Source organism: Microcebus murinus, chromosome 3 (genome assembly GCF_040939455.1).
Source record: "Microcebus murinus isolate Inina chromosome 3, M.murinus_Inina_mat1.0, whole genome shotgun sequence".
Taxonomy (NCBI): Eukaryota; Metazoa; Chordata; class Mammalia; order Primates; family Cheirogaleidae; genus Microcebus; species Microcebus murinus.
The window spans coordinates 52,010,489-52,020,556 of record NC_134106.1 but is presented as its reverse complement, the minus strand read 5'-3'; the positions used below and the strand labels follow the sequence as shown (position 1 = coordinate 52,020,556).

The 10,068-nt window shown below is 57.5% G+C and overlaps 1 protein-coding gene across 1 annotated transcript; it reads right to left on the bottom strand.

Annotated features, from left to right (window-relative positions):
* Positions 1 to 2,763: 2,763 nt before the first annotated feature.
* OTX1 (orthodenticle homeobox 1) lies at positions 2,764 to 9,464 on the bottom strand. The gene is made up of 4 exons (XM_012764897.3): positions 9,396 to 9,464; positions 7,584 to 7,791; positions 6,517 to 6,668; positions 2,764 to 5,052 (listed from the first exon to the last, which is right to left on the bottom strand). Exons 2-4 carry the CDS (start codon positions 7,678 to 7,680, stop codon positions 4,234 to 4,236), a joined length of 1,068 nt encoding a protein of 355 aa, XP_012620351.1. The 5' UTR covers positions 7,681 to 7,791; positions 9,396 to 9,464; the 3' UTR covers positions 2,764 to 4,233.
* Positions 9,465 to 10,068: the final 604 nt, after the last annotated feature.

Below are 10,068 nucleotides of genomic sequence, written 5' to 3'. Positions count from 1 at the left end.
TTTGGACCGAGAAATGAAACTACTCAGTTTTTTGGTCTCTGTAATTTGGCAGACAAGAATTTGCTGACATTCAGTAAGTTTTTACCTGTTTTTCCTCTCATATATCCCCCTCACGTTCAATACTCTATAGCTTTAAGGATTTTTCTCTAAAAAAAAAAAATCCACGATTTAGAGATACGTAGCCTCTATATACCCTCAGTAGCTGGTATAAAAGATTACAGAAAAGCTCCTCAACAAATGAGTTTACTCCTCCGAATCCTTTCATAGCTTCAGCAAATTAATGCAGTGCCCTTGAGACAGTTTTGAGATTAAAAAACAATCTTTACAAATCACAAATATGACCCATCCTTTACTCCTAAAGAACCTCCCACACGTTCATGTAAGGGTAGACATTTTTGCCCCTACAGTATGGGCAGAGAATACAACGTATGAGTAGACAACGTGAAGATTTCGTTGAGCACGCAAAGAAAGAAAACTGTTGACATCTTAACGCTGCTAAATTTTCCGGGGTTGCTAAAGCTCCTGAAGTTGCTTCAGTCCTAGTTGCTTCATGTCAGGAACACCAAAACCCAAACAGAACAAACTTCCTCTCTCGACAGACAGAAGGGCGAGCTGAGGACGGTTCTCAGAGAACCTGCCTGTTAACAGGTGGCAGGGCCGCCCAGCCAGGAGGGACCTTCCGAGTTCTCGCCGCCACTGCTGCCCGGAGACTTTCGGCCAGCGCTGGCGCCCTCGCCCTGCGGGGCCACCTCCAGCCGCCCCCGCCTCCCCTGGCCGGACCCCGCACTCACCCCGCTCCCCCACGCTCCAGCGTCCCGGCGCCCAGAGGTGGCACGGCGGCCCATTAGGCCCTGGCGCCTTCCCGCTCCTGGTTTCCACTCAGCGCGACGGTGCTTCGGCACCGGCCCAGAGGCCCTGAGAGAAGCACGTGCCTCTTTTCGAAGCCTAGTCCCTGGGGCGAGAACTCCCGCCCCGCCTCAGTGCGCCTGGCCACCTCCTGCCTAGTACGCAGTCGCTGAAGCTTCTAGACGCCGCCGAGAGGCCGGCCCGGTCAGGGAGTAGTGTCTGACCTTCCCGCCCGTAGTCTCAGCCTAAAGTGTGAAGTTCTGGCAAGTCCCAGGCCAAGTGGGGCCAAATAAAAACTGCGACGAAACCGAGGCCCAGGGATTCGAGTACCTTGCTCCGGAGGCCACACGGTTGTCCAAGCGAGTATAAAGCCGGGTCTCCTGGTTTCGTTCCGCCTGGTAGCCAAGAAGACCGCTGTGCCCCACAGAACTCGCCTCAGGGAGCTGCAGGTGGAGGCAACTCGGCACCTGGGCCTCGAGCGGCATCAGCAGCTGCTGCTCGAGCCAGAGTGGCCCCGAGGCAGCACGGGGTCTGCTGAGGGGAGCGCCCAGGAGGCTCTGCAGCCCGGGTGCCCAGGCCCGTGTGGTACAAGCTGGAAGCCTCCCCGGCACGTGCGGGTCCTGTACCCCGGCAGGTCGGGCTTGACCCGGCGTTCCGCGGGAGGCGCCGCCTAAGGGGCAGCCTGCTCGGGCCGGCCCTGCCTTCGGGGCCCGCGTGCGGGGGGCGGTGCCGCTGGGCCGGGGGCGGCGTTTGCGCCCTCCTGTGGGCCTTTGTGGAGTCTGGGATGCTGGGTTTGTTGGCGTGGGAAGGGGGTGCCGCAGCTGGGCCTACCGAATCCGGAGGGAGGACGCGGCCGAGGAAGCTTTTTCCACAGCCAGGGCTTGCAGCCCCGCGACCTTGCCGGGCGCGGGCCCTGGGGGAGGGGTCGTTCTCGGAACCCCGCCTCACAGTGTGTTCTCAAGTCTCACACGGACTTTAAAGAATAGGCGGCGTTGGTCACTTCGCGGGAAACTTTTCGTTGTTTCCTTAGTTCCTTCCCGCCCGTGGACAAGTTGAGCAGCTTCTCGGTCTTACAGTCGGGAGGTGTCAGGCCAAACAGTCCGGACAGTCGCAGGCTCTGGATTTCCTGGGAGAGCAACCTCCCCGACCCCAGTCCTCCCTCAGAGGGAGATGGGCTGTCCTCCCCGACCCCCAGCTGCAAGCCGGGCGTCTTCCTCCCCTACCAAAGTGAAACGCGTCCTTGTCGACTTTTCCAGGTTATGTATTTGTATGTTTTAAAGAAACTTTACGAACAAAGATAATCGGGCTACTTCTGGCGGGGGCTGAGGGTTTAGAGGGACTTCTCAGCACGTGGAAGGAATGACTCGGATCTCCCAGCTGCGGTGAAGCCACCCGGGACAGCTCAGCAGAAAGGAAGGTTGTCTGCTGCCAACATGCAGGACACGGATCGGGTTTTTGTCGTTTTGCTTTCTTTTCCTTTTTGGCTCAGCTCTGAGAGCATTACAGAGCTATCCTTTCCCGCCTCCAGACCCTCTTCCCCTCCCCCTCTTCTTTCTGGTGCAGGCAATTAGGGTGAAGAAATCAGTGCCAGGCTCCTGCCTCTGAAGAGAAAGGAATTGCTTCGGGAATTGAGTCCTGACACCTGTCTCTGTCCTGGATGGCGAGGGGGGATGCGGGGTCAAAACGCCTGGGGGAAGAGGCCGGGCAGACGTGGGAGGGGAGGGGGAGACACTCCCTAAGAGAAAGTTACTGGGGCTCCTCTTGCCAAATCCTCCCGCCCCATCCTTTGGCCTCCAGCTTCACGCGGGTCATTAACACGCGGGTTATTGACACGAAGTGTCCCTCTCTTTTAGCACCGCCCCCCCCCCTCCGACTGGGACCCGGGGCGGGAATCAGAAGAGCAACACTGACAAGTCGTTCGTTAATTTGCATTTATTTTCGGGAAATAATGTAGATAAAGAGGAGGAGGGGGACTGCCATACATTTCAACAAGTAATTTGTGATCTTCACATCAGACAAATCAAATTTACAAATTACTTTCCCACCTACTGGACGAAGCGGCCAAAGCCAAAATTGATACACAGGCGCGGGGGCTCTCCACAGATTTCGGAGAATGAAGGTGCACTAAAAACTCACTAGACAAAACAAGGATGTTTAAAGAGAGAAAAGCCGACAGAGGAATTGGAACTGGGGTTTGGGGCCTGGGTTTGTTTTTCCATAATGCTGTATTTTTAACCTTTTTTGGTTTTTGTGGGTTTTTTTGTTTGTTTTGTTTTTTTGGTTTTTGGTCTCTACACTGGAACTGTGACCCTGTGCTTAGACGGGGTGAGAGGTTCAGTCCTGCGCCCCTTCCCAGCCTAGCCCCACCTCTGTACTCTGACTTGGCGGTTTCCTCCACACTCCTGGTCCTCCGCGCCCAGCTTCCTGGAATGAAGCGGTTCTCTTTAATAAATACACAGAGGGAGATGTGAAGAGGGCAGGACAGCTTTGCAACAACTGAAAAAGAAAAGGCGTCATCGTTTGAGGAAGAGAGGAAGGGGGACAGAGGGGAAATATTTTTTGCTTTTGTTTTATATATATATGTATATATATATGTGCTGTATATATCTTAAAGTTCTGTTTCCTGGGCGCTAAGACGAGATATGTTCAGTTCAACCAACAGCAACTAAAAAGTTTAAGAGGTCCTTGGAACGGACCTGACTATGTACAGCATTCCCGCCGAGGCGGAAGCTTGAACCAGTCCAGCGCAGGGTGGGACAGGACGCGACTCTGTGCGCGGGAGGCTGGGCGCGCGCTCCTCCTGCGGACCGCGCCCCAGCGCACTCCCCTGGGGATGAAAGAACGCGGGGAAACTCTGGCCTGCAAGCGTGGAGCGGAATCGAGGGCAGCTGAAGGGGTGGCAGTCCGTGCGGGAGAAACACTTAGTGGTTGTTTTGATTTGGAGACGTGTGGGGGTGCACTCCAATAGGCAGAAACACGCCAGTTAGTGACTCCAGTGTCCAGAAAGAATAAATAAAAGTGTTGGGCTCAAACAGCGGGTCAGAGCAAAGAGCCTTCAGAGGCTGCAAGTGCATAATAGCTGTCCTGAAAGACTGGGGTGACTTAGAAGTTTGGTGGGGGGTGGGAAAAGAGCACACAGCTCTCCCGTTTAGAATGTGTGGGCCAAGCCGAAGCACCGGTCCCCCCATCCAAGGAGTAGGAGGGCTTGCACATCCCCCAAGCAAGTGGCACAAAAATGGGGGCGGCAGTGCAGGCAATGGGCATCTTTTGGGGGTGTGAAAATTCAGTTTTGGAGAAGCCGAGGCAAAGGCGGGCGGTGCAGCAGCAGCAACAGGATGGGGACCAGAGAGGGCGCAGGTAGTTGCGTTTCTTCTCTCACTCCTGGGCTCACAAAACCTGGAACCGCCATGAGGCTTGGTCCTTATAGTCCAGACAGTCGGGTGAGTTGAAGTTGAGTTTCCAGGCGGAGGAAGCAGTGGCTGCGCCTGGCTCCTTGTAATCCAAGCAGTCGGCAGAATTGAAGGCAAGCCCCGAGCCACCATAGCCTTGGTGGTGGTGATGGTGATGGTGGTGGTGGTGGCCTGAGGACTGGCTCAACGGGTGGTGCGCGTGTGGGTGGTGGTGATGGTGGCCTGCCATGGAGGAAGGTGCCATAGGGCTGAGCTGGTGCGGGTGGTGATGCGAGTGCATGGGCGCTAGGTATGAGCTGCAGTCCACGCCGCCAAAGTAGGAAGAGGAGGGCGCCGGGTAGCCCTGGCCGTAGCTGCCGCCCTGGCCATAGGACATGGGGTAGGAGGCTGCCGCTGTGGCGGCGCCTGCAGCTACGGAGCGCTGCATACAGGAGGCGTTGCTCGGGGCGGCCAGTGGCTCCGGTAATGACACCGACGCGGGCGCGGAGCCTGGGGAGATGGAGGCAGGGCTCCAGATGGATGAGGCAGCCGGTGTACTCAGAGATGATGCGGCTGCCACCGCCGGGTTCCCGCCTAGGCCAGCAGCCGCCGCAGCCGCTGGATTGGCTGAGGAACTAGACACCGAGCTAGAGGACGAGGCAGAGCTGGACACAGCTGGCGGCGTGAATTGGCCGCTGCTTTCGGAGCCCGAGCTCTCCCGCACTGGAGACGACTTTTTCTTGGCTGGGCGGCTCTTGGTTCCGCTCCCGCTCTGCTGCTGCTGGCGGCATTTGGCCCTGCGATTCTTGAACCAGACCTGCAGTGGGCCGGATGGGGGAGAGCGGGTCAGGAGGGCCAGTGGAGTTTGCTGCTACTCCGCCCCTTGGACCCACCTCCTCACCCAGGATCTCGAATCCCTTCCCACTGAGGCCTCCGCCCCTCCAGGTCCTAGGCCAGGCCAGACCCTGCCCCCCACCTCCATTCCTAGCTCCTCTACCCTCCTCCACCCTCCTGCTCAAAGCCCTCCTCAGCTGGCTCCCAAGGAGAGAAGTGCACCTCCCCACCCTTAGTGCAACTCTGCCCTCGGGCGGAACGTTTGCGTCTGTCCAGCCAGAAGTTCTGCCATCTCTAAATTGCTGCTGTTGGCTGCTTCCCCACAGCCACATGTATGTTTGGAGGCCCTGTTTTCTATGAACACAGCTCAGGCAACAAAGGAGAGATATATAGAGCAATGGAGTGCAGGACACTAAGTCTGGGGCCGCACGGTTTCACCAAGTCCGCTCCTGGAAGCCAGAACTAGGCTGGGTGAATGTTTGGGTGGGAGCAGGAGCAAGACCGAGGGCTGAACACAGGCAGTACTCGAGTACTTGGGAAGGAAGCCTGGGTGGGATTTTGTTGGCTTTTTGGCTCTGGGTAAGGAACCAAATGGGACGGTCTGTCATAAAGTTCTAACTCCTCTTGGAGGGCCCTGACACCTGGCATTGCAACCCCGGTCCTTTCTCGAGCCTTCCTGTAAAGAAGGTGAGACAAAAGGCCCTTGAGGAGAGTTCTTAGTTAGAATCGGAACAGTATTTTCAGAGCCCTTTCATCTCAAAAACAGAAATAGTAAAGCCAACAGTCGTGTTTTGAGCTTGGCGTCCTCTCCAGGCAAAGAAAGCATCTAGTCAGACTGGCACCACTGGTGGAGTGCACTCCCAGGCAGAGCACCAGGCTCCAGCCAATCTCCCTCATTCCATTTCCAGGATCCCGGGGATGTAAGGCCAGGGTGGAAGGAGAACTCAGGCCTCTGAGGGAAATTGCCAAATCCTGTGTAAGCAGAAGAAGCAGGGGCGCTGGGCGCAGGGGCGCGCCTGCAGTCCCGGCTACTCGGGAGGCTGAGGCGAGAGGATCACTCGAACCCAGAAATGCAAATCCAGCCTGGGAAACATAGTGAGACCCCGTCTCTAATTAAAAACAAAAAAACAAAAACAAAAAAGCAAGGGCAAGTGTAGGACTCTTAGGGCACTTTACCTTCGGGAGCCTAGATCATTCTCCTGTAATTCCTAAAATGAACTTTCTGTACTGGTACCGAACGCGCCCCAGGGCCAAGGGTCGGATCCAGGGCTCTAAGCCACTTCCTTTAACTTTGCCCCTTTTCCTGGCTCAGGCCCAGCGCTAGAGGGAGTCCGAGAGGGGCTGCCCAGTCTATAAACCCACCCTCACATCAATCCACCCTTCCCATACTTTCTCCAACCTGCCCCAGCTCCCCTTACACAGACCCAGGAGCCCCGAGTGTGTGCACCTGGACTCTGGACTCTGGCAGGTTGATCTTGAGCGCCACCTCCTCGCGCATAAAGATGTCAGGGTAGCGAGTCTTGGCGAAGAGCGCCTCGAGCACGTCCAGCTGAGAGCGTGTGAAGGTGGTGCGTTCCCGCCGCTGCTTCCGCGGGGTAGCTGCGGGAACACGCGGGGGCGCCTCGGGTCAGCGGTGGCCAGGCAGACCAGCGCTAGATGACTCTCGCAGGGCCGTGGCAGGCCTGGAGCCTGGCCATCGCAAAAGAAAGCGGAACTCGGAGCAAAAGAAACTCCCCGGTGACGGAGGAGTGGGAGCCTGAGAGGCCACAGGTGGGAGAAAGTGCCTGTGTGCCACTAGGACTCCAAGACTTCGGGGCTGCCCCCCTACCTGCCTTTCAGAGATTAAAAGTAAGAGAAGTCATATATCTCCCTTCCTCCACCCCCCCCCCAACATACACACTTTCAGGCTGTGGGGTATAAGGAGTGGAGAGAGAAACACGACCTGGAAAACACTCTCCAAGGGAATGGGGTGAAGGAGCGGGAGCTAGAAAAGAAACCCAGGGTTTGGCTCAAGTCGTCCACAACAGCTGTGCAAAAATTGGTGCTGGCCATTAATTTAGAGGATAATTTAAATAGGGAGGAAAAATCCTTCTTCAGTCTGGCCCGCCGCACAAGGGAAGTTTGGCTCATTATGTCAGGGCCCAGCGAATGTCCAGATTACTGATTCGATGTCCGGAGGAAAGGAGCGATTCACAAAAAACTAATAGCCGCCCGTGGGAAACGAAACCGTGGGTAAATGCACTCTGTGCTCGCGGTGGGACCACAACAGGATAAAGGCTGCTGGTGTGACCCCGCCGGTAAGGCGCACATTGCACGTTTTCTCAGCCCTGGCCACCTCTCCGACCCGCGACTCTGCCCCGTGCGCCTGCAGTGGCCCTGCGTTGTAAGCAGACTAGGCAACCGGCTCCCTGGGCCTGCTGGGCAACAAAGCGTGCACTCAAACCCAAGAGGCTGGGGGTCCCTAACATTTGCAGGGGCTTAGGGGATTGGATGGGCGAGAGGGCTGGTGCTCACCCGGATAGCCCACGGAAGGGTGCAGGAGGTCCATGGCGGGCCCGGCCAGGCCCAGCCCGTTCATGCCGTAGGGGGGTTGTTTGAGGTAAGACATCATGCTAACAGCTGGGTGGAGGCGCCCCGACGGATCCAGGGGGCCTGGGGCCAGGAGCGGTGCAGGGCTCCCACCGCGCAGTCCTTCAAGTTCTGTTGCGTCTGGGGGCCTGGCCTAGGGAGACACGAGACACACGGAAACCGTCAGTGGGAGCCGCCGTTGGCTTCCAGGTCTTGTCCGAGTTGCGGAGCCCCAGATGGGGAGGGGACCCATGCTAAAGAACTGCGCAGGGCGGTCAACTCGGTCCCACAAGGCCTTAGCCCAGAGACCACAGTTTCTTTGAAAAGTAAACTTTTCTGGATCGTCTGCCTTTTGGGGGGCTTGGAATGGGCGAAAGACATTGGTAGGGTGAGGAGAAGTTAAAACAGGGGCCAGGCAGGGGAGGTCAGAGCCGGAACCGCTGAGTGTGCAAGATTCCAAAGTCTAGGCAAAAATTTGAGCCCGGCGGAAGCCAGCTTCATGTTGCCCAAGCAAACGTTCACTTGGCGCCCGGACTGACGGCGTTCAGAACATGAAGGAGTGTTTCCACTGATTTTGAAAGAGGTAACAAAAGAGACTAGAGGTCCAAGGTGAGTCAATGTGGAGGGCTAACTTCACTGTAGCATCTCAGGTACGCACTGCTTAAGGAGACTTCGTTCTTTCCAAGGTCTCCACCGCTGTGCCCTGCCCCAGAGCCCACAATCACCGTTCCAGCTGATCTCTCTGCGCCCAGCCACTGAAAGATCGCTTACCCGGAATCCCCCAAACCTCAACTACAGTTCCGCAGAAGCGGCCAGAGGACGCCTAAGAGGCCACTGGTGGCTGTTCCAGGTCGCGGCCTGAAGTCAGGAGCGCCTCAGCTGCGGCCAGGGCCCTTCATCGCCCGAGCAGTCCGGGCCTTCTTTCTACCAAGTCTGGACTGTGGACAAGAGGGTCCCGGCAAGGGGTGAAGGGTGACGGCCTAGCTCCCCAAGGAGTCTCCGGGGTTTGGAAAGCCTGAGTGCAGCGAGTCGCGTGCGCTCCCTGCCATCCTACTAGCTAAACCCCAGCTAAACTAGCTAAAGCTACTAGCTAAGCCCAGGCAAGTCCCGGTCGAGATTAGAGAACTAGGCCTCAGCAGCACAGCCCACGCAAACCCGCGCTGGAAGGTCGAAGCCTCGCTTCCGCAGATGCCCCAACCCCAGTGGCTACCATTAGGAGTCAGGAAGGGGCGCTGGCAGTGGAACTGGGGCCCCAGAGGGCCTTTCGCTACACCCTGCTTCAGCGGGTTCTCTGTACTACAAGCTAGGGACGCGGGCTAGGGAATTCAGGGAGAGAAGTTAGAGCTATATACGCTACCCTATCCCAGGCTCCCGCTCCAGTCGTCCGGGACCCAAGGCCTGGCCTGGGAGAGCCCAGCTTGCAGAGAAGGGGATGAGAAGGGAAATAGCTAGGGCTCTTGGGCCGAAAGAAATGGGACTGAAGCTGCGACGGTTCTGCTAGGCTGCAACGTGAGTTTTCAAAGACTTTCTCCAAACTTAGCACTTCAGCTCGGTTACTTCGGAGGAGGCGGGGGAGGAGGCACAGGGCCGGACCGGCGCTCGGGGGTCCTCCCCGCTTCAAGAGGGGAGTCAGGCCTCTCCCCCAGCCCCGCCCACCTGCCGAGGACCCGGGAAGAGGGGGTCCATTTGAGGAGCGGGAGGCGAGCGTAACCAGTGCGCTCCCGAAGTCCCGAGCGGGCCCCGCGGCTTTCTCCTTACCTGCCCTCAGCTGCCAGGGCCGCTCACCATCTACCTCGAGCCCTCACAGAGCCCTGCCGGGCAGCCAACCTGCAAAACAGAGCGGCACAAGAATTACCCGGGCGGCTGGTCTAGGACCCCCGGGTTTCTTTCTTTTCCCAACTTCTTCCCTCCCATCTCTATCTTTTTTCCAGTGGCTTTGTGCGTGTCCCTCTAGCTTTCACTTTATTGCACAGACACTTTGCAAATCCCCACACTCTCTCAGGACATTGCCTCGCCCGGGATCGCGCCAAGGGGCCGCAAGGGGGGGAATTCGAGGAGGCAGAGTTGGGGGGTGGCTCGCCGTTGCCGCGGCCCTCCGGGTGTAACGTGGAGGCGGTGGGGAATGGGAAGTCCTGCAGAGTCACTTTGCCAACTAAATAAATCAAGCGATTTACCTTGTCGGAGTGGCTTGTCTTGCTCGGTTGTTTAGGTGATTGGAAATGTAGCCTGATGAAGATTGATCACCTTTCTACTGCCCTCCCTGGGTATGTGAACGCAAGTGGAGTGCGTAACCAGGCTAGGCCACCAATCGGGGGCCCTGCGCGGGCTGAGTGACAGGGAGCTGGGCAATGGCAGCGCGAGCTGGGGGTTACCTCCGCGCGCCCCCGCCCTCCCCCGCCCCTACACCCCGCCCTCACCGCCTGCCTGCCCC

Excerpts from the sequence above, each read along its gene's own strand:
- OTX1 (XM_012764897.3), bottom strand. The coding sequence starts at position 7,680 with ATGATGTCTTACCTCAAACAACCCCCCTACGGCATGAACGGGCTGGGC. Across the intron at positions 6,669-7,583 it reads CCCTTCCGTGGGCTATCCGG|CTACCCCGCGGAAGCAGCGG; the intron begins GTGAGCACCAGC and ends GTGTTCCCGCAG. Across the intron at positions 5,053-6,516 it reads TGCCAGAGTCCAGAGTCCAG|GTCTGGTTCAAGAATCGCAG; the intron begins GTGCACACACTC and ends GGCCCACTGCAG.